Below are 27646 nucleotides of genomic sequence, written 5' to 3' on the forward strand. Positions count from 1 at the left end.
GGGGCACAAGTCACCAGTCCCTGTGTGAGCGAGACCAAACCTCAGATGTCTGATACTCATCTCTGAGCGACGTGCACGCTCTTCCAAGGCATGGACACACTGGTGAGACACAGCCTCTCCAGGCTCAGCCTTTCTTTAACATTTGTACATTCAGTTCAACAGGTGAAGGTTTCTTTCCCAGGGCAGACAGTGGTTACTTGAGGGACCTGCTCATTGGGACACTGCTGCTACAGTTCTGTTCAGCAGGCAGAGGTCATGCTGCTACAGTTTAGTGTCACATCTGTTGCTGAAAAGCTGGTTTATAATGTCCGGGTTTACCAAGGTGGAGATGTCCCCCAGATCTCTGTCATTCTGGGCAATCTTCCTTAGTATCCGTCTGGTGATCTTTCCTGTAAGGATAGCCACAAAAGGAAAGGAGGATTTAGGATCTCTTCAGCATCCCTAGAAGGAGTCAGTGCCCGGACCTACAGCATCCCACATGCCTTAGGGTTGCTTCCTGTGGATTTGGCTGGTCCCAGACAAGCAACACAGGTACAGTTCCTTCCCACTGGCAGGAACTGATGGGTCCTTCCCTTACCTGAACGGGTTTTGGGCAGGCTGGGGGCATACTGGATGTAATCAGGAGTTGCTATCGGTCCGATTTTCTCCCTGACTGCAAAATAACAACAAAAAATAATCTTCAGTATAGGTACAAGAAGATGTCGCACATTTTTCTGGCAGGAGGAATGAGTTCAGGTATGCAGAGCCCAGCTCCCGGGGCAGCCTGGTGCTCACACAGTGCAGGGCTCAGCACATCTTCCCAAAGGCAGCTGCACTCCAGCTCTCATTCTCTCAATTTTTGAGAGACCTCGATAATTGCTGTACCAATCACTGCTACCATTTTGACAAAGCAAGGATTGATTCCCTGTTGTGTTCCTGCAGAGAAGACAGTCCCATGGCAGGTCAGTCCTTGCTCAGTCCTGGCTGCAGGAGACAGGTTTGCAAATGTTCCCTTCTCCCTCCCAAAGTAACCCAACAGTTCCCAAACAACCACAGGACCCATACCCACTGCTGCAAACAAAAGCTGCCCAAGTTCTCCCTGCAGTTGCCAGCTCCCAGGAGGTAGAGATGGCATCACATGAGCTGCCAAAGGCCAGGAGAACTAATTTTAGTCTTTGCCAGCCGTGCTCTCTAATCAGAGGGGGCACCTTGGTGCAGTTGTCCATGCTGCGTTCTCCAGACCACATGCACTCTTGCTTAAACACCCAAGCCCTTAACCCCTCCCCTCCCCGCCCAGCACTGCCCTTCCCTCTGCATCACAGCCTCCAACCTGTTTGGCTATTACTACCTTGTTTTTTCAGCTCATCAGCCAGGCTCAAGGTGAATTCATGGCCATCTTTCAGGGCCACAAAGCAGTAGAGGCACTCGCCTTTCAGGGGGTGTGGGTGGCTGACCACAGCAGCCTCAGAGACCGCGCCGTGCCCGAGCAGAGCTGACTCCACCTCTGCAGTGCTCAGCAAGTGCCCTGGAAACAGAGAGGCAGAGCAATGCAGAGCTGCTTGGGGGACCTGCAGCCCTACAGCAGCTGGAAGAGGTCAGCACGCGTAAAAAGTCCCAAACTGTATGTTTGAGAGGACTGGTTTCACTTGTTTCTCTTTCCAGCTGTTTTCTCAAACCCATTTTAGCAGTGCAGTGCTGTGGGCTGTCCCTGAGGCTGCCAGGCATCACTCACACAAGCTCAGGCTGCAGGGTGAGGCTTCTCCTGCCCTCCCTTAGGCTTCTTTCTTTCACAGATGTGTTCACAGCCATGGGATTGAACAAATCACAGGCTGAGAAGGAGTTGGATTTGGTAAGAGGAGAACTGCCCACAAGGTGAGCTAAGGAGGAGCAGGCTGGACCCGCAGTGCCCAGGAACCAACCTTGCCATGCACTGCTCCATGCCATTGCTGTGGATATGAAATAGTTTCCCAACACAAGGCTGGGACACAACTCATTTTTGTATATTTCCTGCACCCACACTCTGACATTCCACCTGGGACTGCTGTCACAGAAAACCATAACTCCCAAAAAGACCAGTTGGTGAGGATCTAGCTTGTCAGATGGGATAATCTAGTTTGATGCAGGTACAGAATGATGAATCTAGTTTGATGCAGCACCTCAGAGTCAGCAATAAATACCTGCAGGCTACAGCACTCAGAAGAGGAGAGAGAACCTCCATCTCTGGGGGTTGATCCAGCTTTGGTGTTAGTGCTACCTGGAGCCACGTGCTGGATTACAGACTGCAAGGTCTTTCCTGACTACGCTTCCCTTTGGCACTGTATGCTTCAACACAGAAGCACAAATGCTGGCTGGGGATCTGTTTTATGATACTGCAGAAGGCTCTGTCCCTCCAGAGCACTGCTACTGGGGGAATTAATTCAGAATCACAAAGGCACATGTATGGCTGATTTGGAAAACAAAACTGACCCAGCAATTAGATCCATCTGGGCAGCCTCGCACATGGAGAAACTTCCCCATAAGAGCAAGGAGGCTCTTTGAAGCAGCATCAGGAAGCACACTGGCTCCCACCGAAGACAAAAGCTGTTCTTACCAGAAACATTCAACATGTCATCAATTCGCCCTGTGATCCAGTAATAACCATCTTTATCTCTCCTGCAACCTAAAAATAGCCAGAAATGACAGCATGAGGAAGCAGTGCCAGCTCTCGGAGCAACTGATAAGGGATCCTGAGGCCAGGACATTGCAAGATTGTAATTGCTGTCCCCAGGCCTCTGCACCCACACGCTGCCCTGACAGCCTTACCGTCCCCTGTCACGTAGCACCCAGGAAACTTCTTGAAGTACGTGGTTTCAAATTGCTGGTGGTTTCCATACAGTGTACGCATTATTCCTGGCCAGGGCTGCTTAAATACCTACAGTGAAAAACGCAGAGCTAAGTCAGTGGTCAGTTCCTAACCAAGCAGCTTCTGCTGTCGGTCAGTGTTCCTAAACCATCTCTGTGTACCCAAAATACTGCTGCCCAGCTAGAGCACCTCCTGCACTACTTCAAAGCTTCAGCAGAACCCTTCTGTAGCTCCTGGGGACATGGAAAGAACCGCTGTACTCTGAAGAACTCTCCCAAGGGTCAAGGTATCCATCAAATACCTGCTTTCTACCTCCTCCACTTCAGGATTCTGTGAACTATTTATTCTGCTAGTGGAAGGAAAGTAGCTCAGTCTTCTGTGCAGGGACAGAGATGCTGCAGAGGTGGCCATAAGAGATGATGCTCAGACAGCTACTGCCTCGTGCTGATCTACTGAAAAAGCCTCTCTACTCCCTCCTGCCACACTCATGCATGCAAGTGCCTTTATAGATCAGTTAAGCAGCTTGTTCATGGCACAGAATTCCTTGTGAGTTACAGCAGTAAAGGGAGCTCCTACCACCCAAGGGATCCAGTGTAAGCAGAGATGTACACACGCTACCCAGAACGTCCTGGAGCTCGTGAGGAACAGACAAGGGTAGGGTGAGGAAGATCAGCCCCTCTTTACCAAGTAGCCTTCTGCTTCTCCTTCCAGCTCTTCTCCTGACTCATTCATGATGGCAGGGACCACACCAAAGAAGGGGAACGTCTGCCATGGGGACCAAATAGCAAGGAGACAAAGATGAGCCCAGGGCATTTCAACTTTGCAAACCAGAGGGATGGAGAGCCCTCCCCATCAGGGTAATGAATACTCACAGCAGAGCCTGGCTTCATGGGGGTGGCAGCAGGGAGAGGTGTAAGCATATGGCCACCCTGTGAAGAGAGCAAAAGGAATGAGATCAGGTGGTGCCAGCATGTGGGGAACGGTACAGCAGAGGAGAGGGAGCCCACATTTGGGCACAAAGCTTTGGAGCTGCTGGAGATACAGAGAGGGAGAAGAGGGTTCAGAGCAGACCTTGAGAACGTCTCCCCATGGAGCCTGTTTGGGGCCCTGGGAAACAAAGGGAACCAACACTTGCAAGCTACGTGAGATACTGGGAAAAGCTCCTAGAAGAACAACTAGTCCCCATAGCATCAAAGAAACACTGTGGAAAACCTGCAAAGACACCACACTGCACAGAGAAAAGGGAAGTCCCAGAGACACCCAGGTGAGGACTCACCGTCTCCGTCTGCCAGAACGTGTCCACGATGGGACACCTCTCCTCTCCCACCACGCAGTAGTACCACAGCCAGGCGTCAGGGTTGATGGGCTCCCCAACGGACCCCAGCACCTTCAGAGACTTCCGGCTGTGCCTGCAGAGAACAGGGGGCTCACAGGAGCTCAGAGAAAAGCAGCCGTGTGTCTGTGGCACTGCAGAGCCTGCAGCAATCCCCAGGCCTCTCAAATATATTTGGGGTTTCAATGGTTTGGTTCCTCCTCGGCACTCTCCCACAGGGGAAGGAAGAGGGGAAACCCTTGTAGTTCTGCTGCCTCCTGCTCCAAGCTCCCACTTAGCTCTGCTCCTTCCCTTCTTTGGCCTAAGCTGCTGCACAGAGTGGCCCTCTGCCCAACACTCCTCTGCGTGCTTCGAGTGGGGAGCAGGGGAAAACCTGCAGTCTCTAAGCTTAGCTGCAGCTCACAGTGAAAGAGAAGGAGCTGCTCTGGAGTGCCACACTGAAGGCAGTGAAGGGGTGCAAACTGTTGGGTTGGAGGCCTGTTTTGTTCAGACACCACGGAGGGATGCTGCTGCTGCTCAGAGTGCAAGCTGTGCTGGTGCTGCTGGGGTCTGACTCACTTTTTGACGGGCTCCTCCCCACACTTCATCAGCAGCCGGATGGCGGTGGGTGCCGTGTAGAACTTGGTCACCTTGTACTTGTCAACGATACTCCACATTCGTCCAGCGTCCGGGTAGGTGGGGATACCTTCAAACTGAGTGGGAGACAGAGCAGTAACACAGCTGTTCCTTGCTGCCATCTCCCCACAGTAAGCTGCAGCCCTTTCTCAAGCAACAGGAGCTGAGAGCAGCTGTGACCTTGTTTGATCTCAGAGGCATGCAAGGGGCACCACGCAGTGAAACCAGTTCAGGACCCTTCTTACTGCTTCCTCAGGATGGATTTAGCACTCTCTCACTCCGGGTGTCCTAACAAATGTCCCCTAAAACACCCTAGCAGAGAGGACACTTGGGTAGCTATCACAGTGATGCACACCCAAACAACACTGCCCATGTGCCATAGGGTGATAGATCCAAACACAGCAACAGACCCACAACCTGCAGCACCAAGGACCCTAAAAAGGATTCTCTCCCAGCATCACATATTTTCCTGCATGTTCTTCCTCATGGCAATCTTGGATCCAAGCCTCTGGTTCCTGATATGTATGCAAGTTACAGCCATACACTACCAAGGGAGATACAGGTACAGGAATTAAATGCAGACTGTTAAATCAGTGCCAGCAGGAAAAACTTTACTCGCTGGCTCCTGCACTAGCTTTCACATTAGCTTGCAGTGGCCCTAATGCCTCTTTACACAATGCTGGCACTTCTAAGATAAAGAAATGTGAGCAATTGAAAAACAAATTACCTGGAAGTTATACACACAGCCTAGCCCTCCCCTCTACCACTAAGGAGTAACCCAGGTCCTCCTTGGGGAATACCATCCTCCCTCACAGAGCACAGCGTGCTATGACAAGGCACAGATGGTACAGTGGGGCTTTGTACAAGAGAGAAAAGCAAATCCTGATGTGCTCCTCACAGAGCAATGCACCACCCCTGTGTATCTTCTTAGAGGACAGGCACCCAGTGGTCAGCCAGCACTTACTAATACGCTAGTTGCCCCATTTGCCAGGGGTCCATAAGTGATATATGAATGGCCTGTTATCCATCCAATGTCAGCTGTGCACCAGTAGACATCCTCAGGCTGGTAATCAAAGACATACTTAAACGAGGTGGCAGCATAAAGCATATATCCACCCATTGTATGCAGCACACCCTGCAAGGAGAAGGCACAGAACCATCAGGTCATGCTCCCACCAAGGCCCTCACCTCCCAGGCCACTGAGCACCACTGTTTCACTGAGATTAAACAGCAGCTGAGCACAGTGACAAATACAGCCCCCTCTTCCAAGGCAGCCAGACCTCCCTCACCCCGTCACTGAAGGGTTACTCTGTCTCATCCCATCCCCACAGGGTAGCAAGCTATGTAGGACACATACCTTGGGTTTCCCAGTTGAGCCACTTGTGTAGAGGATGAAGAGTTCATCCTCTGAGTCGCACCACTCGGGCTCACACTCCGTGCTGGCATCGCTCATCAGATCTTGCCACCACACATCCATGTGTGGATCCCAGGGGGTCTGAGAAGAGCACAGGATTAGGAACAGGCTCCCCAAAAAAACAGAGAGAGGGAAAAAGAGGCTGCAGCCCCAACCTTGTCACCCCTCTTATCCTATCCAGGCAGGTGCTCACAGTATGGCTCCTGCCCAGAGCCACAAATCATGCATCAGAGCTGCAACTCCCAGTCGAGAAGTTCCTGCAAGACCTGAAGCAGATTTTCCATACCACTGTCAACACCAAAAAATTCCTCTCAGCAGCAGCTGCTCTGCACTGTCACAGAAAGCAGGATCCCTCCTGGCTCTCCAGGCTGCCACTGAGCTGCAGTCCAACAACAAAGCCAGGAGACTTAGCACAGCCACACACCTGGCTCCAGCCACCTAGCGTGGCCCACACTTATCTCGGGGGTCACAAGACCAAGAGGAACGCAACAGGCTTCTTTGTCTCTGCAGACCCAAATTTCCACTGTCCAAATTTTAAGACAGCTATCTGAGAAGAGGCTGCTCCAGCTCTGAACCACCCAGCACTGGCTGCCTGTCAAGGATGCCAAGGCTATGACAGAGCTACCAGCATCCATGGGTTGGGCTGCCATAGGGGCTGAGGTCACCCTGAGATCTGTGCTGGCTGGCTCCATCTCTAGAACAGACAGCACAGTGCAAGACCCAGTCCCACCCAACCTTCTCCTTCTCTTGGAGGAGTCTGGGGACAGCTGAGCTCCTCATTCTGAGAGCAGACCTCCACTGTCCACATCTTCACAAAGCCAGGCACACTGATCCCCAGCCTTGTAGCACGTGGAAGGCTCACTGGGGCACGTCAGCTGGAAGAACAAGGGTCCCCTGTGCAGCACGGCCTGTGCAGTGTCCCCAGGCTGTCACCCAGGCTCCAGCAGTCACTCACACAAGAGATTCTTGTTAGCAAATATGACTGGAAGATGCCTTTGGCCCAAGAGGTAGAGATGCAAACAGCAGGATGTCACCACAGCAAAGCAGGATGGAAACATCAGCACAGGGATCTTCTGGCTCTGGTGGAGCTCCGTGGCTGAGCAGACGCAGAGCAGCCTGCTCCTGGCACTCACCAAGGCAGGGAACCTCCTCCACACACCGGATCCCAACAGCTCATAGCTGCGGGCTATACAGAGCAGCCCAAGGGCAGCAGATGCACCCCACAATTCCCCAGCTGGAGCAGCCCCGTGCACAGAGCAGCCACGGGGTGGCAGTGATGCACTGCAGCCCTGAGATGTGCACGGGCCGTCTGCAGGCGCTGGGATCGTGCTGCACGCAGGAACATCAGCTCCTCCGCCCTTCACTGACAGCGCTCGTGCAGTTCAGCCCACACTGCTCTCACAGAGCCCCACCTGGCTCAGCTCGCACCTACCCGTTGCCTTCAGGCACCCCCCCTTCAAGGATCGCTCAGTTTTAGCCCCACACTTCCTCTGTCCCACGGAGCAGCTCAGACCTTGGCACACAGCCCCTGAGGCCAGGGCTGGTTGGTGGGCACAACAGGGCATGCTGCCTCTCCCCTACACAGTTACACTGCCAGGTTAGAAAGAAAGGAGAACCTGGAGCTGAGGGACATGGCAGAGATAGAGATGCTGAGAGCGGGGTTCCCTGATCTACGCAGGTCTGAGAGTTGGAGTAGCCAGGACAGGAGCTAGCACACGCCTGCCCATCACTGGACATCCCACTCGGGTAGGCAGCAAGGCTGTGGGGCAGCTGATGCCAAGGGACTGGAGAACATCTGAATCTCACAGTCACATGGTGATACTGACTAATAAAAGCCCATCCAAGTGTGCAAGTCCTGATTTTCCTGGTGCTCTAGAAGATGGTTGGCCTGTGTTCACAGTTCATATAAGCCCTGTAACTGCAGCTCCTGAGTCAGGCAAGCAAAGCCCTGGTGCTGTGTTGGGCTGTGGGGCTGCAGGCTTCCTGGCCCCACACACCACTGTGCCTGGGGAGCTGCCTCTGGTTCCTGCTGGCCTGTGATGATGGGAAGCACATTGTGAAACTGCCTGTAGAGGTGAAACGTCATCCTGATGCTGGCAGCACTGGTGCTGAGTTTCACCTTGCAAGCACACTCGCATGCATCCAGCTGTTTTCATAGAGGCCAACCTGTTTCCAGCAGCAAAGCTGGTGCTGCTGACCCCAGGCTAAGCTCAGCAGCCTTCCTGCTCCCCCCAGAATACAGAGGGTTGGACTGGTCTTTTGTGAAGAGGAGGCAGCAGGCAGGCAGTCCCAGCACACACACCTCCTCACCCTCTGATTCCAGAGGTCATCCCGGACATCGCAGCATCCCACACAGAATTGGTGGCCCTGTGCTGCTGGGCAAAGGGTGACACACTTGGTGTCTGCAGCCAAGCAGAGGATGGCATCTATTGCTAACATGCAGCTGCTGGTCACCCAGTTAGCAGGGCACGCGTGGCCGTGCAGTCAGTGCAGTTAGAAAGGGCTGGAGGGGGGAACAGAGAAGACGTGCCAAGAAGAGGAAGACAGCACTGTGCGTAAATACCTTGGGATGGAGTCTCAGTGAGCTTTCAGTCTTTTTTCCCTGTTAAAAATCCACAAAGAGGGTGTGAAAGTTGAGAAGAGGAGGATCCACACCAGGCTTTGCAGGTAAGGAGTTGCAAGTTGACTTGGCAGGCTGGAGAGTTCTGATCCAGGTCAGGAGGTGCTCTCTGAGCACAAGTGTGATCAGTCTGCTTTCTCTAGGGGCCCATCACCTCTGGGCAGGTCTCAGAGCCCCTCCTACACATGGCCAGCACGGACCCAGACACAACCCACTGACCACCCAACAATGCTACAAAAGCCAACAGAGCAGTACAAATGCACTCACAGGGGAGAGTGATCCTTAATAAAGTGTCCAAACAAGAATCAAAGGGTAAAGGGCAGCCCCACTCTGTCTATGCTTGGAAGGCTGCTCAGTAACCTCACATTCCCAGCAACCAGCACAGGGACAGGCTTCACCAAAGCATCTCATCCAGGAGAAGCAGCACAGAAATGCTGCCCAGCTCCACTTTTAACACTCCTTGCAGCTCCTCACTCTGAGCAAGAGACAGGCAGAGGAGCTCCACGTAACATGGCCAGGCTGGCAAATGCTGCACAACACCCCAGTATCATTAACATGGCTGAACAAGCAAAGGTAACCCAAAGACACCAGCTGCTGCCACGGATGCACACTGACCACCCTGCTGAAAGCAGAGCCCAGAGCTCTGCCAAACACAGTCCCCAAAACACAACCTATCTCTGGGCAAGCAGCAGCCTGCCCAGGCCATACCCCGGCACTTGGGGATGAGTCCTTGCACTGCTGTGAATTAATCGGCAGACATTTAGGGACAGAAGATAATGTTGCAAGACAGAGTGTGCTGTTAGTGCTGGGTGGTGACAGAAGCATCCCAGCGAGGCAGACAAAGGCAGAACCTGGCCGTGCTGTGCAGCAGGACTGTGCACAGCCTCAGGAGCTCAGCAGGAAGCCACGGCTCCCCGACAGCTTCTCCTCCTTCCACTCCCTCTTGCCCCATGTCTCTGCCCCACAACCTTCCATCTGGTTTTTATTTTCAAGGGAAAGCCCCAGCCCCAGCAGCTGATGCAGTTCCTGTGCCAGCACTACTCCCAGCATTTCTGTGATTGTTATCTCGGGGCCTGAAGCCAGGCACAAGAACAAATCTTCTGCTTCTCTCTTCTGTTTCCACTGTTACAGCTACAGCGCAGGAATACATTGCTCCTTGCACAAAATGGGAGACAGATACAGGATTGAAAAGGAAGAACCCTTCAGTTGCCAGAGGTCCTTGTCCTAACAGTTTCCAGCCTGTGGAAGCTGTACCCTGCTGTGCAATCAGGAGCCCTGTGGGCTGGCAGCTAGCGATGCTGTTAAAGAAAGCAGCAGGAGGGGATCTGGGAAAGACAAAGAAATCCTTCTTTGTACCACTCACAAAGCAACACCAGCAAGCAGGGGAGAAAGCAGGAACAGGAGTCAGAAAACAGAAGCAACCAGAGAAGCACTGCAGTGGTTTTACACTGACTTGCTGATGGGGGAAAAATAATAACAAAAAAAAAATCCCCCCCTCGTTTCCCAACCTCTTGAGAGCATACCTGTACATCCTGGCACAGCCTTTTGAGAGGGGGGGACTGGCTGCATGCCCCAACTGCTGCTATCTCTTCCCGTCCCAGGTGCTTCACCACAATGCACTTTTTCAAAGGGAAGCCCCTGTAATGGGGAAGGAGCTGTCACATGAGGTTGCTCAGGCGATGCCCGTCCTTTGTGTTACATGGGCTGTGCTGAAGGCAGAGCTGAAGCCCTGAGCTGCTTTTCTTCAGCCAGAGCACATGCTGCCTGCATGCCCTCACAAGTGGCTTGCTGGGAAGAGCTGTTCTGCTGCCTGGCACTCCTGGCAGCAAGGGAAGAGAAGGACTGCACACTGGGCAGCCTGGACACAGCTGCGCAGGGAGGCCCTGCTGCACATCTCACCCCTCCTCATCACCCCCCCTCCATCTGCACTGCAGATGGTGCCATGCAAACCTCACAGGAGTACCACGAGTTGCTGTGGGATGTGAGCAACACCACAGCACAGGAGAAAAGGAAAAGTCTGTGCAGAACGTAATGGGGCAGCACCCATGAGATAAGAGGCAGCTGCTCCCATCCCTAAGTGATCAGCTGTGCACATCAGAAAAGAGAAAGACTTTCAAAGCCAGGGAAGAGAACAGGGCTTTGTCCCTACATGGAGACTAGCAAAGCATCCTGTCTCAGAGCTGTCAGGGCACCAACACACCATCTCCGTCAGTTAACTTCATCAGCTTTAAATTCAAATTCTGTTCTACCACATAACTGCTTCTGCAAACAAAAGACTTGAAAACACTTCTAAGGAGCTTGAATTTTTAACATTCAGGATATCTGCCCTAGATTTGCATGTTTGATCTAACAAGTTGAATGCAAAATCACAGTGAATGTTAGCAATTCTTTTCGACAAATACATTGCCTTTATCCTTACTTAGCAAGCAAGGAATACTTCGCCTACTAAACAAAAGGTTACACAAAGAAGTCATGACCAACCTCTGTGTGTTTTACCCCAGTTATCCATTACCATGACATGTATCTGCCTCGTCAGTGCAGAAGCTAAAGCAATTAGAAGAGGAAATTTTGGCACAGAAGTGTAAGGATCTGGGTGTGGTCTCCAGTGTGACAGTGACTGCGTCTGTAAGCCTGGTAAAGTCACATCATCATGCGTAATTCCCTTTCTTTACAGTGTGATGGTAATATCTGCCCCTCTTTATGATTCACCAGTATTGCAGTGAAGACATTTTTAAAGAAACAGAATCAGGCATTAATCCTGTGCACGCACTTTCCACAGCTGAAATATTTGTTTTATTTCATCCAGGTTGAGCAAGTGGCTTTTGGGCAAGATCTAAGCTCCATCTTACCACGCACCACAGTACCAAGTCAGACTGCTCACTAAGGTGTGTCATTCCCTGCCACAGCACTGGGAGATGTACCATTGATCATGGCCATTTTCACCATGAAAATTTATTTTCCCATTTGTGCAGGAGTAGATTTCAACAAATGCCCTTTCACAAAAGAATCTGAACTTACTTGTCTTTGCTCTTCTGGAGGGCTTCATCTGCAATCTGCTTCAGGTTGATCAGCTTGTCCCCTCGATAAAAGGCATCTGCAGAATTGTAAGGACAATGTGAGAGAGGCTCCGCAGCCAGGGCAGCCTGGGACAGCTAGAAACAACAGAAGTTTCAGGAGGTCAGAGCAGAACTCATGCACCAGAAGGAGGGAAAGCAGTCAAGCAGCTGCTGGGAAAGGTTTCCTAATACGCCCTTTCAGCCTAGAGAAACAGATGCCAAGGGAAATGGTGAAATTCCTTCCCTGGGAGAGGTTCAAATTTGACCTGAAAAGTCCCTTAGGAATATTCAGTGGGGAATAATCCAGCATGGCCAGAACATACGCTACAGTATTTAATAGGTCCCTTCCATGCCACAGACCCATTAACAGTAACAGCACTACCTCAGAAAATATAGCTTTGGAAGATGCATTGGGTTTACATGCAAACACTGCCACTTTCTTGATCCCTTGCTTTACAAAGCTGAGGGTTGCAACAGGAATTTCCTTGAAACAGGGAAGAGAGAGAATCCCTCAAATTTGTGCTGGCCCATGAATGATATACATCTTGCAAACATCTGGTGTATTTTGAAGAGGAACGTGGATGAGACGTGTTGGGAAACATGCTATTAGCAGCTGGTGACATCATGCTTTACAGGACAAAGTGGGAGGGCTGCTTAGATGCTTCCCTGTACACTCAAAGAGGAAAGCAGCCCTCAAGCACAGCTACAAGCAGTGTATCTGCCTTTGAGCAGCTCAGCTGAAGCACTGCCCCTTCCTCTTCCATTTCCAAGCACATCTGGCTTTTAAAATACAGACCTTTCAGACAGCCAAGAGAAACAGCTCAGGGTCAGGGGCACTGAAGCATGTTTTACCTGCTGTAATGAGGAGGGAGCAACCACAGTCAAGGATCCGCTCACAGAGAGAGTCTGCTGAGAAACCTGCAAACTGGCAGATCACACAACCGAGATAGCAAGCAACACAACAGGAATGGCCACAGCCATGCTGTTATCCCATGGTAAATGACAACACCACAGAGCTAGAGGAGCTCATTCCATGGCACAGAACAGGGCTAGGAAGCACCACATTAATTTAGTTTCCATCCATTCTTCCAGCTCTTCCAGCTCCTCTCCCTCACTCTCCCAGAACCAAGAGCTGCTCCCCACAGTGATGCACAGGGCTCACTCTTACCACGACAGAGTGGATGGCTCCAATCCTGGCACAGGCGAGCATGGCTATGACCAGCTCCAGGATCATCGGCAGGTAGATGGAAATTCGGTCACCTTTCTTCACACCTGTGGAAGGAAAACAGAGGCACTGAGCACATGCTTTCTGCCTTTCAAGCCCTACGGCTTGGGTAAGCTGGCTGCAGCGACGAGGATGTGCAGCAATGAATGTGGCATGTTCAGTCCCTCGAAAGAGGCAGAACCCCACTGCTAGCTGGAAAATCCCAGAGGAGGAAGTTTTGAGCACAAGTTCCTTCCTCGCACAGCTGGAAGGAACAACCACATTGATAAGCTTTCACAGAGCTAGAAACGACTGCGTAAGGACACACTGCAGAGCAAACCTGCACATATCCTCCTCTACAGCTGTGGAAGCAGCCAGAGAAATGAAGCACGTCGCATTTAATACATCAGCAACCATGCAAAAAAACTGACCCCATCTCCAAAAGCTGCTGAAATGCTTTCCCAGGCCGTAATGCTCCCCTTGCTCCAGCCACCTACCGTGGTTGCGGAGGACGTTGGCAAACTGACAGACTTTGCACAGCAACTCGCTGTATGTGATTTTCATCGTATCCCCAGGTTCGTTCCCTTCCCTGGAAAAACAAGGAGACATTTGTCACCGTACAAGCACTACAAGGGAACGGTGACCCTGCAGATTCAGAGGTGTGCTCCCCACAGACAACACTGATGCTCACACTTGTCCTCCTGAGCACTGGGTAACCAAACCATAGTCACCCAGTTCTGGACTGAAGTTGTCCTTCAGTAAGATGATTTAGTCCCCATCCCACATAGATCACCACATCTACAAGCAACCAAATGCGTGCAGTGGAAATGCACTGTACCATCAGGGAGGAGACAGGGGAAGAAGGAGCTGACAGATCCAATGCTAAGGATGCCCACACTTTAGAGGAAGCCAGGATTTATGGTATGGCACCCCTGCTCACATCCCTGCAGACACGTCTGCCTAAGACACTGGCCAGTGCTGTCCTGCAGGAGCACCCACACCCTACATGCCTTCCTTCTGATGGCCTGGGACTGATGCCAAGGGCTGTCTTATTCTCCAAGGTCACATATAACAAATGCATGCAGGTATATTTAAGTGACTGATTATGCGTTATCATATACATTATTAATATTACACATCATTATATGTGTTAAGTTGTGCGTTATTCTCTCTGTGGTTTTCCACCAGCAAGCTCTGGACTCCTGCAACAAAGGTGCCAGTTCAGTGGGACCTTTACGTTGGACACAGCGGTGCAAAGAAGAGCCAAGAGCTTCACCCAGAGGTGGAACAGAAACATCCCATTCCCCAGGAAAACAGACTGTTACCAAAATAAAAACCAGCTGATTTTAACGATGCCTCAGCCACTGCACAGGGGAGCAGGAGATTAATGATGGAAACCTGAAATGAGCTCCCAGGTGGAAGAGCAGCAGTCCCCCATGCCTGGGGAAGGAGGAGACACTTCCCCACGTCTCTCCCCAGGGCAGGCAGCACACCACTATCAGTCATTCCCAGAAGAATAGCTATCGCTCTCAGCTGCCTGTTCCCCTTGAAAAGTGTCTCCTGGGGTATGTGCAGGCACATGAAAGCCAACACCAGCTGGGGAGCTGCCAGGATGCACCTCCGCACAGGATCCTGCCCCAGGGCCGTGCCAGGCTCCCTCTAACTTGGGAGCACAAACCTCACACCTTGAACATCTCAAACAGCCCAGAGCACACAAAGCCAAGTGCTGCCTTCTAGCTGAAACTGCCCGCTGCTTCCTCTTCCCCCAGTAACACGAGCAGAGGGAGAGCTGCCGTGGCACTGAAATGAGTTAAAGAAATACATCCCTACTCAGGAAGGGCAGTTCTGCATCAGCATGACAGCACCAGGGAGCCACGCTCTGATGGCAGAGGGGATCCAAGTGAAAACAGCACAGAGCCTCACAGATACAAGCTCTGCACCTCCTACCATAAGCAGGATCACAGAATTGAAGGGACCTCTAGAGATCATCTAGTCTGACCCCCCTGCCAAAGCAGGGGATGGGGCTTTCAGAACTGATGGCTACATCTGGATCATCTCCTTTGAAAACCACTTCTGGATCAGCTGTCTACAAATCTGACTCCTCATTCTGGATATCTATTGATACTTGTGGCTCCCACGGGGCTCCAGCCACCAGGCCCATGACACCTGCACAGCCTACATTTGACCCAGGGTTTCTGAAAGGGGATCCCTGGTACATCCCTTTACCCAAGTTTGGCCCTACGTAGATGCAAATTGAAACTTGATGGGAACAAGAAGCAGTGCTCAGGGCAGGCAGTTCAGCCCTGGCTTGTAACCAAGAGCATCACTTTGAGCCACGCAGCACAAAACCATTACATGGGTTGCTTACAGCAGGGCTCTCAGCTTGTAAAGAGAAACCAGGAAATCACAGGGTTTCCTTTTAGATTTTATTACTTGAAGGTCAAACATTCAAGAGCTGGTTTCAGGGCTGGACTGAGCAGCTGTCACTGATCTGACTCAAAGCAAGAGAATCTGCTTCTGTTACACTGCTGCCAGCCCTCAACATACAGTGATCTTCATCGGGGCATCTATGTCATGTGTACAGCAACAGAGAGAAAAGCAGTGTGCAAACCAGCTTGGGGCCAGACCCACAGGAACACTGCAAACACAGCTCTGCACTGCACTAACTGCATTGGGTTTATGTATGGCAATGGAGGGCTGCAGGGTGGCCTCTGTGAGCAGGGAAAAAAGGAGGTGCTCCAGCCACAGAGCAGAAGTTCTCTGCAGCTTAGGAAAGGCTCGTGGTGGAGCTGCAGCCTGTGGGACACCCACACAGGACCATTCAGGAAGGAGAGCATCCATGGGAGGGGCAGTTCTGCCCTGTATTTCCTCCCCCTCTTCATTTGTGGAAGAAGAGATCTGGGCAGTGGAGTTCAGGTGCCCCTCAGGGCAAAACCCCCAACCCATCTCTTTTTAATGCAATTATAACATCTCCAAATAGGAGCCAGAGCATCCCAGCCCCACTGACTCCTCACTGCAGCACTCTGTACCAGGTCTGCTGGACAACAGGGGTTGGTAAGGCTGCAGGAATGAGCAGTCCAGCTCCTCTGCCTGGCACCTCCACACTGCCATCCTGCTCACAGCACCAGCTGGGGACACAAGCCTGTTCTGTATGCCATGTCTCCTTTTCCAGCTCACAAGAGACCCACCCAGGCTGGGGCACACATCCAGCCTTGTCTCTAAAGCCAGAGCACACAGGGCATGGCAGAACACAGGGTGAGAGGGCAAGACCAGAGAGAAGTTGAAACCTTTCCCCCAAGGTTTTCAGAGGGCTTTCAACATCCTTCCCTGGCTCCATCCTCACAGCTAGCATCAGCAGGGGAGCCTCGGGCTTCAGAGTGATGAGTTCAGATCTTAAGGTGATCTGCACCTTAATGGAGTGCTGGCCACATTCGTATGGAAGATGCCCACACGTCCTGCAAAGGCCTCTGAGCACACTCTCAAGAGCGAGCAATTGTTTCCATCCTCCTCATATCTGAAAATAGTTTGCAGTGCCCTCAGCTACACTTGGGCTGCAGCAGCACTCAGGCTGCTCCGTCCTCTTCTCTGGCATAAAACTGAACACAATCATGCATTTCAGATGGGGCATTTAGAGGAATGCCCGCTTACAAGCTACAAAGAAAAGTATTCTGTGTGTCAGAAATGAGTTTGAATTCCTGGAAGCTAAGCTTTTTGAGCAGCATCTCCCCTCTGGTGCCCAGCAGATAAAAGCCAGAGCTATCAGCCCTGAGCCTCTCACAGAGAACTCACTAGTCCAAATTCAACTGAAAATAAATAGAACTCAAACAGCACGACAGCAAAGTGCTCACCTCCACAGCCCGAGCCCCACAGAACCCAACCCTCTGACTGCATCTTCTTTCTCACTGCTGATGAGAACAGGCAGCGGTGGCCCCGCTGCACTTGCAGGTATGGGACTGAGCTCACAGCAGGCCTTCCTCTGAAACACAACACAATTTTCAACTCCACAAGCCTCCTAGAAACGCTGTTAGTTGAAACACATGGCGAACCATTTGAGCCTTAATTTAATCCTGCACTTGACAGCTAGCAATCCAAAATGCTACAACATCATCTGGACCACAGCAGGGATGCGTTCACGTTTTTCAGCACTTGAGAAGCCTGCGTTTTACACACTCCATGTTGCATGCATACTCAGCTGGAGAAAACAATTTTTGGGCCATGCTGCCTCTGCTGAGCCTCCCACTGACTTGAGTAAATGCAAGTTCTTGAAGTCAAACATGCAGATGCACACCTAAGGATGCTCTGATGAGAAAGGCAAGTTTCCTGCAAGGGCGAGAGCTTTCCAGCTTCCTGCTGCCATTCACCTGGGACCAGACAAGGGCAGCAGTGACCACCTGCACAGCAGCATGCAGGACACTAGAGCCAGGCTCTGCACAACACAGAGCCCTGTCAACATACCAAAGGAAGAGTGGGCTCTGCAGAACATCAGCAGAACTGCTCCCTTCTGCCATAAGTGAAAGAAAGGGGGCTCTCTGGGGTGGAGCAGGTGTCACGATGCATGGGGAGGAAGATAAGTGCAGATGGGAAACCTGAATGGTTATCACCAATGCAGCAGAGCCACACTAATGGGAGGATTGCAGACTGGCTGCCTGCTCAGCCAGGGGCCTGACCTTGGAGATGCAGAGCTGCTAAATCAAGGCAAAGCCTCCCTGTAAGAGTGATCACACAGGTTAGCAAAAGACTGAGTGCTGTGCAGTAAGGAGAATGGTTTGTAGGAGCAGGACACATTAACTCAAGCAATGAGCCTGTGGAGCAGCCGAGACTGCGGAGCAGCCATGTGGGAGCAAAGCTGTGGCCAGATCCACGCCTGGGGAGCTGCACCACAGCAGGTTAAACAGTTTTGTGCTCCATCAAGCATCAGGACTGACTACCAGGCTTGTTATTCTTCAGCCTGCTCCAGCCACACATCACATAATCAATGGAGCATGACTGTCCATCCAAGCACACAGAGCCCATTTCAGCTGCTACATCTCAGCTGCAGTATAACAGGCAGTAGGAAGGAGTGAGTGGGAGCTCCTTTAACCTGCTACAGCTCCAAGGAATGCATGCTTCCCAGAGCATCCAAAGTGAAGCTGAGCCACCAATAAACTGACAGCACTCTTTGGTGTCTCTCCTTCCTCAGAAGTAACACTAGTAACAATTATTTGCATAACCTGATTGAGTAATAGGGAAATAGGGCCTCCTTGTGCTATGCTGACTGAGGAATGCCATGGAGCAGCAGGAAGCACAGGTTGCATCACTGAGAATTTAGGTTTGTAAGGTAATTACCAATGAGGACTGTGGTCTACCAGGGTTGTAACACCATTAAGAGTAGCTGGTGTGCAGGAGAAAATGATGAAGTGAAGCTGAGCAAATGAAGGGTTAGGAGCTGTCAAGATCAGACCATCTGCAGACCCACACGGCATCAGCTCAAATGAGATAGGCAAGAACAAAAAGTTAAAAATACTAAAAATCACACAAACCACAACAAAGCAGTGCACAAAGCCAAAGCTTACCCTGGAAACACTACCACTGAGAACTTAGTGTCTCCTCTAAGATCCCGTGCCCACAGCCCTCTCAAGTGTCAGTAGTGCCCACAGTTAGCAAACAGAGGCACTCATCGTCCCTGGGGTCACCAGCTGCCAGCCCCCAAGGACAGCAGGGATCTGGGGCACAGCTTGGCTCCAGGGGGAATCCAGAAGGAGGCTGGAGCAGCACGGAAAAGCTCCCAGCGGGGCAGGCATTGGGACTGTGAGAAAGTCACCCCAGTGCCATCCAAACTGCAGCACTCAGATCTCCAAGCCTCTCCTGAGCAAGGGACCAAGCTGCTGCAGGAAGGAGCCAACAGCCCTGCAGCTCAGATACGAGAAAGCAGAGCTTTTCCCACCCAGCAGCACAAGCGGCTGCCCCTGCCCCACAGCCCCTCCTCACGTGCAAGGTCGCAGGGGGCAGCCAGCCAGCCCTTGGCTTCCCATCTCTCAGGCTCCAGAATTAGAGCAGCCAAAATGCCAGGCACGGCATGGCCGGGCCGAGCCGCTGCCATGTGGGGAGCGGGCTCACGTGCACACCACGTGGGCAGCAAAGCCCCCAGCCTTCCAGAGCTGTGCCAACACGCGCCTGCTGCGTGCACACAGGCAGTGCTGTCATCACAAGCCTCCTCACTGCCATTTGGCCTGGCTGCACTCAGAGCCAGGAAACCTGAAGGGGAGGACAGGGACGGCCCGGTGGCTTGGTAACAGCCACCCAGCCTAAAAAAGGCCATGTGTCACGCTGCAGCTCACCTCGCTCATCCATCTGACACGGGAACAGTGCTTGAGTACAAGGACAGATTTGAAGGGCTCCGTGAGAAAGCAGAGTAGGTTGAGGCTGAAGTCTGAAGAGGCCGGTTGTGCCCCAACAGTTCAACTTAAAATAAAACAACACACGCATTTGCTGGGACAAGGATTGTTCAATATGGGAATGCTCCTAAACTGACTTCCCAAAAGCAGGATTCCACACTCCAGGAGACTGAAATAGGTTTACAGAAAGCCTCCAGTCGAACGCTTCCTAACAGTGGGACAGATCACCCACCTCAGTAACACTCAGCAGGAAATACCCCACGGAGTCCTGGGAAGGCTGAAGGTTTTTACAGGGGGTTGCCAGAAAGCTCAGCCTCCGCATTCCCTGCAGTCACACTCTGAATCCTGTTGCATCATGGCAGGGATCAAGAAAGAAGAAGTTGTGTAAGGGCAGTGCAGCCAGGGAGGGGTTGGTGCAGGGGCTTTCCCAGTCCCTCCAGAACTGCTTGGTAGCACTGTGTGAGAAGGCTGCTGAGCAAACCTGGCACCTGAGGAAAATTAAAATCATATCCATTTATCAACATCGCTTTTTAAGTCCGCATTTCACTTGGAGACTCGTTTTCCACTCCAGCACCCTCTACACACAGATTAACAAGGTTCCACTGCCCAACCTGTCAGCCTGAGCCAAACCACTTCAACCAGAAGCTGTACCTGGGGTGAGCTGGTTCCTGCTGCTGCAAGAAACCCAAACCAGGGCAGCACACAGAGCACTGCAGCAAAGCAGGGCCCACTGAGCTGCAGCCAGCCTCCCTCTGCAGGCCTGCCAGTGCCTGTCCTTCACAGCAAAGCTATATGAAGCTTATCTCTACAGGGACACTGGGCCACCACCTGCTTTATGGCCAGGGAATCAGGCTTCTAATTGCCTATGAAAATAACCATATGGAAACGCAGCCTGGAACAAAAACACCAAAGATCCTGTGTGGTTACTGGCATCCTGTAGCAAAAACCCAATCGATCTTTGTCCTTTCATTAAAGAGGCTTTCAGCTCTTCCTCCTATCCTTTCAGAACGTGAACAAGTACCAGAGACATCTGAAGAAATAATATTTACCCTTGCAGTCCAAACACTATTCACTTCACTATCCCCTCGGCAATGCCTCAGCACACAGCTCAGCTGCAGTGGACCCTACTCCACAATTACTCCTTTGTTTACCGACCCTCCAGAATTGCCCACGTTGTTTTTTTTCCCCATGGCTACACCTTAAGGATCTGCTTCAGGCTCCTTTTGCTAGGCTGCACAGGATGCCCTACAGGAACCAACACCACCAGCCCAGGCTGCTGTTGGTCAGTCAGCCAACACAAGGGAAGAAAGCCAATGGACATGGTTTGTACAGCCCACAGAGCCTAACCCTGAGCAATGCTTTTAGAGCAGGGAACAGCTTATTACTTATTTTATTTAGAGCCTACTCCATCTGGCTTGTTTAAAACAAGGATCACAGTCCTGCAGCAGAGCTCCCATGCAGGGCTCCCTCAGCAGCTCTCCGGGTTTGGCTGACCTCATGAGCCAAACTGCAGGATGAGTGAGATAGCTGACACGAGAAGAAGCATTTTAGATGTTTACCACAAGTAATATTGTCAGGAGCACGGACTATTTTTTACCAGCCCAACAGGAGGAGAGCTTATTTCCAGCACCACATGCTGAGTTCTTGTTTAAACATTTTGCAGACAGTCCGTGACACGAGCTCCGGAAAGTGCTGCATCCCTGCACCAAGCCAAATTGCCAAGACCTGGAAACACTTAACTCCAGGCAAGCTGATATCAGCGGAGCTTCAGAAGCCATCCACAGAGCCCACGGTGGGAAGTTATGCCATTAGTCACATTTTTTGGTTGCCTTTCAGCTTCATGCCTCGGTTCTGTACAGGCGATGGCCAGATGTCCTCTGCTGGGCTGTCCTCTTGTTTGGGGTCAGAACATCCATCACATGGATAGTGCTCAGTGGCAGTGTAGAATGCACTCAACTCTCAGGTATGCGGATGCAAAAAACCAAGCAGGAAGGTCATCCATTTCCTTGAGGGTTCCCCTGAGCAGGGAGCTGACGCCCGCTGACACCACGCTTGTAAATCAATGGTGCAACCCCACAGTTCTGGGGCAGAAACCCACCAGGCACAACAAATGCCCGTGATAACAGTTCCATGCTTGGAACAAGCACTCGTTTGCACCTCTTTTTGCAGGGCCTGACCACTTCAGAGCAACTCGCACCCACTGTCCATGTCTTCGCCTTTCACACTAGAGTGAGAGAGAATGTACAAACAAACCACCCACACAGCTACAGCAAAATAATCAGGTTTTCTACTCCAGTGAGCAAACTGAAAGCTGCTATCTTCTACAGATGGATCCATACAGGAGATCCCCATCCTCTGTCCATGCACCCCATGTACACCCACCTGCAGTTCCCACTGCTGTGCCAATACTCCTGATATGCAGCCCTTGCATAACCCCATGCCTCTCCCAGCAGCAAGCTGTTCTATCAAGGTGCCCAGGTGCCTAATACCTACCACAATTGTGAGACACAAGTTGCACAAGCTGTGAGAAAATCCTGGCTCGTGTGTGCACACCACCCTCCCTGTACTTCCCCAGGTAGGTGTTGTGCAACCACACAGCCATAGGCATGCAGGAGGCTTTGGAAGAAGCGTAAGCTAGAGTTAAGGTAGAGGTGTAAGAAGCAACTCAAGAAAAAGGACTGACTCCTCTCTGCTGAACCAGCAGAAGTAGAGCCTCTGTCAATGAGCAGCATCAGAAAAATAAATAAAATAACAGAACTAAATAACACAGGAGCTGCCACAGGCCTCACATAGGCTGAGGCACAGCACAACAAGCAATGGGACGTTCCTCTGTCAAGAGCCTTCCAAAATGCTGCCTGGGGTCAGAACAAGGCCTGGAGTTTGGTCTCCAAGAGCAGCAGCAGGACATGCTGTTCCAGGGGGTATCTGAGCCTGGCCACATTCAATAGAGTAGGCAACAATTCCAGCACTGGAAAATCTGCTGTTGCTACTGAAAGGCAACCTTCAGGGAAGGAAGCAAAGAGAAAGGCTAAATGAGCTTGATTGAAAAAAGAAATCTTTCTTCCTTTCATGGGCAAATTAGTTTCCCGATTCATGTTTTGTGCAAAGCCTCACGAAGACTGCCTAAGAACAGCTTCACCCATGTGCTCAAACCCTGCATCGAGCTCCAACTGGCCTTCACTTTACATTACCCCACCAACCCTGCCACTATTCCACGCACACAGTGACCCTATTCCCACCTCCAGCACCCACTGGGGATCGAAGCCAGCCCACATCACTGCTTCTGCACCACCAAGCTGCTTGCCAGCACACCTCACTGCTTGCAGACCTCTCCAAAGCTGTGCTAGCAGCCTCCCAGCCCTGCACACAGCCCGGTGTGCTGCTGCACGACCCAGCCAGCAGCTCTGCTATTTCACATGCAACTTCCTGCAGCACCCTGAGAAGCACAGTGCCTAAAACTGGGCACTTACTGACGTCTAACTGGTGGATCTGGTCGAATACTTCCTGGGTGCTCCTTTGAATTTATACAGGCAGAAACTATACCCCTTCCAGTAGCAGCTAGCAAAGGGTACAGAGCAGAAGGCTGGCAATAACCAGCTCTGGCAAACCAAAAACAAGCTGCTCTACTGCCTCACTGCTGCCTCGTGCCCCCAGGGATGAGAGCTTCCTCATCCAGCCCCTCTCCTCACCACAAAGCAAACACACCAGTGCCATGCCCCACACTGCCAGCTGCTAGGGAGCCCACAGCAGGACCAGCAGCTGCAGCAGCACTCAAGAGCTGAGGACACATGTCAGCCCACTGCTTTGTCCTGCCCTGACAACTACCCCAAGACAGAAAAGGCTCTGGTTTGGATTTTGGGTGGTCCTGCGTGGAGGCAGGAGTTTGATTCAATGAACCTTGTGGGTCCCTTCAGCTCAGGACACTCCGTGACTCTGCGAGTCATTCCTGGGAAGGGAGCGCAGTGTGTGCCTGAATAACACCATGCTTTTAACACCAACTCATATCCAGGAGAACACAACTCACACATCACTCCTGTGAGAGGAAGGGCACAGGACAGCCGTAGCCTGAAGAATGCACTTTGCTGCTCTCACGCATTTACTTCATCCCTCTGGCACAGTCTTTCAGCTGGAAACCGTCTCAGAGATTTCACTAGGATCAGGGACGGATACAACACAAAGCACAAGCTATTAACAGAAATGCTCAGGACAAAACAACCTCAAGGTATGACAGGAGAAAGCTGGCAGGAGCCAGACCTCAGCACAAACACACACAGCCTCCAGAAACAGGCACCCAAGCACAGCAGGCTGATTATTTTGCCTTCCTTCAAACAAGCTGTGCAATTTAAGAACGAGCTTTCACTGTCAGAACAGTATTGAAAGTGGCCATGTCACTGTGTATGACAAATCATCCAGGAAGTTACCAAAGAAACAGAGTCGGTTTGGCAGAGTTTGAGCGTCCTAAAGCTGGTAGGAATAGCAGAGCTGAGTGCATCGTGTGGAAGCTGGCTCTAATTAACACAGAGAAGTTCAGGGCAGTTTAACAGCCACCATCCTCAGTCGCAGCATCCGTGCACGTGACATGGATTGAACATCGATATCTGTGTGAAGACATCCAAAGGAAATAAAGCACTCAAACCCACTCTCTGATCTGGATTCTGGAGAGCGAGCACTTTGCTCCCAGCAGTTTAACGCAGACCTCAGGAGAAATGCACCTGAAACTCTGCAGCATCTGGATTCAATTTGGGCTCAGAGATGGCGCATCCCAGAACATAGCACTCTCTGGTGAGCTGGGGGCTGCTTGTGTGTGACAGCAGGGAGGTGGCATCCCACTGGGCCCCACACCACACACAGACCCAGTGGGCATCCAGCTCTGGGTGAACACTGAGCTGCAAGGGGCAGTCTGCACCTGAAAGGCTGCTGTCAAAACAACCCTGAGTTTTTCTGAAGAAACTTCCAGCAGTGAGCAAGGAGTACTGCTTTGCTCGCCAGACAATTTCCCTTTACTACAACCATTCTCTGTGCATCTGTTACAGAAAGATTAATCGGAATAACTCTTAACCTACTGTCCCCTGAATTACATTACATTTAGGAAAACACCTCCTTGTATTTGTGTGCCCTGTCTGCGGTAGCTCCAGAAGAGGGAAGATCACCATTAAAGCTGATCTTCCTTTTAAGCAAGGCTGCAGTAAGCCCCGGCAGCCATCACGACCTTCTCTTTTCTGAGTGTGTTACTTCATATGCAAACGAAAGAAAGCAGAAAGAGAAAGAACAGATATGTTTTTCTGAAGGCAGCAGAAACCGCAGCCCCCTGCTAGACCCAAGCACCAATGGGGAAATTAAAAGCAGTGTGTGCCAAGCTCCAACTTCTGCCCCGTTTCTAACAGACACCACTAGTGCTTCAGCTCTGCACAGGTCACAGGCAACGTGCTTCCTCCATAAGAAGCATTTCCCTTTTTAAAACCCAATCTGATTAAATTTTTACCTCCACAACCTCACCAGGCAGACGTTTACACCAGATGATTAACACGCATTTCAGCAGGGACGTGTGGACTGTGTGGGCAAACTCTCAACTCCTCTGGCTGCCAGGGCAGGGATCAACCTGTGCAGCAGCCACCATCAGCAGCCCCATACTTTCCATGCAGCTACAAAAGATTTCACAGTGCTTTATCAGACATTTCCTGTCTCCTCTGTTCCTTCTGAGGCCGCATCAGCAACACCAAGCAGAGAAAGAGGAATCAAAAGCAGCAGGGGCAGAAGTACTCATAACGTCCACAAGCAGCACGAGATATCATACAGCAACAGGCAACGGAGAAGCAGCAAGTGCTTCCTAGCGACTCAGGACACTCACTTGAACTACAGCCCTGACTGCACCACGAGTGGGACCCACGCAGTCCTGTCCTGGCAGCAGTTCAGGAGCCTTCAGAGCAGCACCAGAGCCCACCTGGTGGAAGTGCCAGCTCCTCCCAGCCCGTGCCAAGCCTCACATGCCCAAAGTGTTTCAAAACTCTGAGCTTTCCCTAAGAATTTGCTTCGGCTTTTGGAGGCTCTCCTTTTCCTCTTGACCGCTCAACCGCTCACCCACTATGACAAATGTTGAGTGTTTCTAGGAAGCAGGCTTGTTCAGTAACAGTGTTAAAGGCAAAATGTGGCAGGACAGACGACAGCAAGTATATTTTGTTACCGAAGATAAGCACTTGCCCTGAGAGGCAGCATAGGGTCCCAGAAGAGTGATTTTACAAATAACAACCCTTAGCCCAGCTCCTCCAGACCCTTGTGCCACAAGTTCACAGGTCAGCCTTGCACAAGTCATGCTGACCCTGCCTCTCTCACACAGTAACATTCACAGCTGACAGCCCAGCACCAGCCTCAGATCAGTCACTCACATCAGACCTTATCCCAATACCATAGCGGGAAAGAGCACGTCAAGGAGCAGGAGGAGAGCTGTTTGCACTGCAGGTATTGCTCAGTATCACATATATCTCACAAAGGCTGCCAGAATAACAAGAAAAACCTTCACTAAAGACCAAATGAGAGCTGAATGCTACCGCCTGAGTGGCACGTGAAGATTCCCGAGCAAGAAGGCTGCACCCACTGCTGCCAGAAGCCCAGCAGCCTGCCAAGGGGCTCTGTTTGCCAACACACCTCCACCAGGACGAGCTCACAAAGGTGCTTTTGTTCAGCTGAAGTCACCTCACATCTGAGCAAGCTGGAGGATGTGTTTGACTAGCGGGGAAGTAAACACTTCCCACCATTGCACCTGTGCAAGCTGCAGCATAATCTGTGCAATTATCTGCTAGGCAGCAAGTGCAATTTTCATCTGCTGAAGCAGAAGCCATATGGATAGAAACTCCTGCGTGAGCTGAGCTCCACCTCTGCAGGGGTAACTGTACCGTAGGAGCACATGCAGCGTGGCTGCTACAACACCCCTACGACGGCCACGCACAGCACACACAGCTCCGTGGCTGCACAAGATTACCAAGGGCAGCTCTTGGTAGTTAGAGCACGTGGCTCTGTTATCGCAGTGACAGGAGGACTGCTCAGTGGCACACAAACAAGTTCCTGCATCCCAACCAACTGTACGTGGTTTGGACCCGCGCTGCCCATACAGCCCCGGGAACACAGATGTGGTGCAAACACACACTTCAAGGCGTGTGAGCGAACAGCACTGCTCCCAGCCCTGGGCACAGCTGCGGTGCCAGCTGAGCTCACCCTGCAGCACAGCCTGGGTTCTGGATCTCACACGGCACGACAGAAGCTCATTTTGCATCACGATACAAACTCCAGCCTCGTAGGACTTTTCCAGCTATCAGCTACTCCGAGAAAAGGCATTGGAACAGAATAAAAAACACAAGCACAGAGCTGAAGTCCGCTTTTCATCCCAAAGACAGCAGCTGATCAGCCAGCTTCCAGGACAGCACCACAGCACCATAAACCCTCCAGCACAAACCACACTCGGGCTTTTTTTTACAACCTTCCCACCGCGGCAGCGAAGCGTGCCAGGCTCACGGACCGAGGAAGCGGGCTGAATTTGCATCCCAGCTGCTCCCAACCCTATACCCTCAACCCAGCCCTTCCTACTCAGGTGCGGACAGCCAAGTAGCAGCGTTCGGGCATCGCAGCACCGAAGCGGTCCATGCCAGCAGGGAAAGGCTGCAGCCCCGGGCAGAGCCGAGCCCTGCGCTGTCACCGCGCTTTAACGCACTTCAGCCGCAGCACCTCGGCGTCACGTTCGCGTGAGATAACGAAGAGCGCTTTACCAGTAAAAAGCCACTTTGTCCCCAAGTTTCTTCTCGCCGACGTTCCTGTCCAGGAGGTTGTAGCACACGTTGGTCTTCGCCCCTTTCATCCACTCCACGAACACCTTCCCCTTGGTCACGTCGAAGTTGTAGGCGAGGAACGGCCCCGAGTGCTGCCGCTCCCAGTAGAACTCCTTGGCGACGTCGGCCCAGAACTCTGCAAAAAGCAGCGGGCACAGCTCAGGCGCGCGGAGCCGGGACGGGGAGCGGGGACCGCTCCGCACCGCAGCGGCCCTCACCCTGCGGCTCCTCCACGGAGCGCCGGTACAGCCGCCGGTAGTGCGGCAGCGAGGGGACGTGCGCGGCCGGCAGCAGCTCGGGACGCGGCCGGTACAGCCGGGCCCGCTCCTCGGGCCGCACCATGGCCGGCTCCGAGCGGGAGGGCAGCGCAGAGCCAGCTTCAAAGCGGCGCG

At 51.9% G+C, this 27646-nt stretch overlaps 1 protein-coding gene across 2 annotated transcripts; it reads right to left on the minus strand.

The window, feature by feature from the left end:
• ACSS2 (acyl-CoA synthetase short chain family member 2) lies at positions 1 to 27646 on the minus strand. 2 transcript variants are annotated; one of them, XM_065754154.1, is made up of 19 exons: positions 27473 to 27646; positions 27195 to 27390; positions 13561 to 13652; positions 13028 to 13131; positions 12712 to 12784; positions 11822 to 11897; positions 10327 to 10441; positions 8747 to 8785; positions 6127 to 6264; positions 5734 to 5904; positions 4713 to 4846; positions 4098 to 4230; positions 3694 to 3750; positions 3506 to 3586; positions 2782 to 2890; positions 2570 to 2638; positions 1328 to 1504; positions 578 to 652; positions 1 to 389 (listed from the first exon to the last, which is right to left on the minus strand). In XM_065754154.1, exons 1-19 carry the CDS (start codon positions 27594 to 27596, stop codon positions 262 to 264), a joined length of 2091 nt encoding a protein of 696 aa, XP_065610226.1. In that variant the 5' UTR covers positions 27597 to 27646; the 3' UTR covers positions 1 to 261. The 2 variants fall into 2 exon arrangements, with proteins under 2 accessions (XP_065610226.1, XP_065610227.1); XM_065754155.1 differs by lacking the exon at positions 8747 to 8785.

The sequence above is a fragment of the Cyrtonyx montezumae genome, unplaced genomic scaffold (genome assembly GCF_038088225.1).
Source record: "Cyrtonyx montezumae isolate F1298 unplaced genomic scaffold, pur_monq_1.0 scaffold_9, whole genome shotgun sequence".
Classification (NCBI taxonomy): domain Eukaryota; kingdom Metazoa; phylum Chordata; class Aves; order Galliformes; family Odontophoridae; genus Cyrtonyx; species Cyrtonyx montezumae.

Bases quoted from the DNA above. Each gene is read 5' to 3' on its own strand.
- ACSS2 (XM_065754154.1), bottom strand. From the start codon at position 27,596: ATGGTGCGGCCCGAGGAGCGGGCCCGGCTGTACCGGCCGCGTCCCGAG. The intron at 6,265-8,746 runs GTATTTACGCAC...TGCTCTTCTCAG, and splicing joins CACTGAGACTCCATCCCAAG to ACCCCCTGGGATCCACACAT. The intron at 3,751-4,097 runs GTGAGTCCTCAC...CTCTCTTCACAG, and splicing joins CGTTCTGGCAGACGGAGACG to GGTGGCCATATGCTTACACC.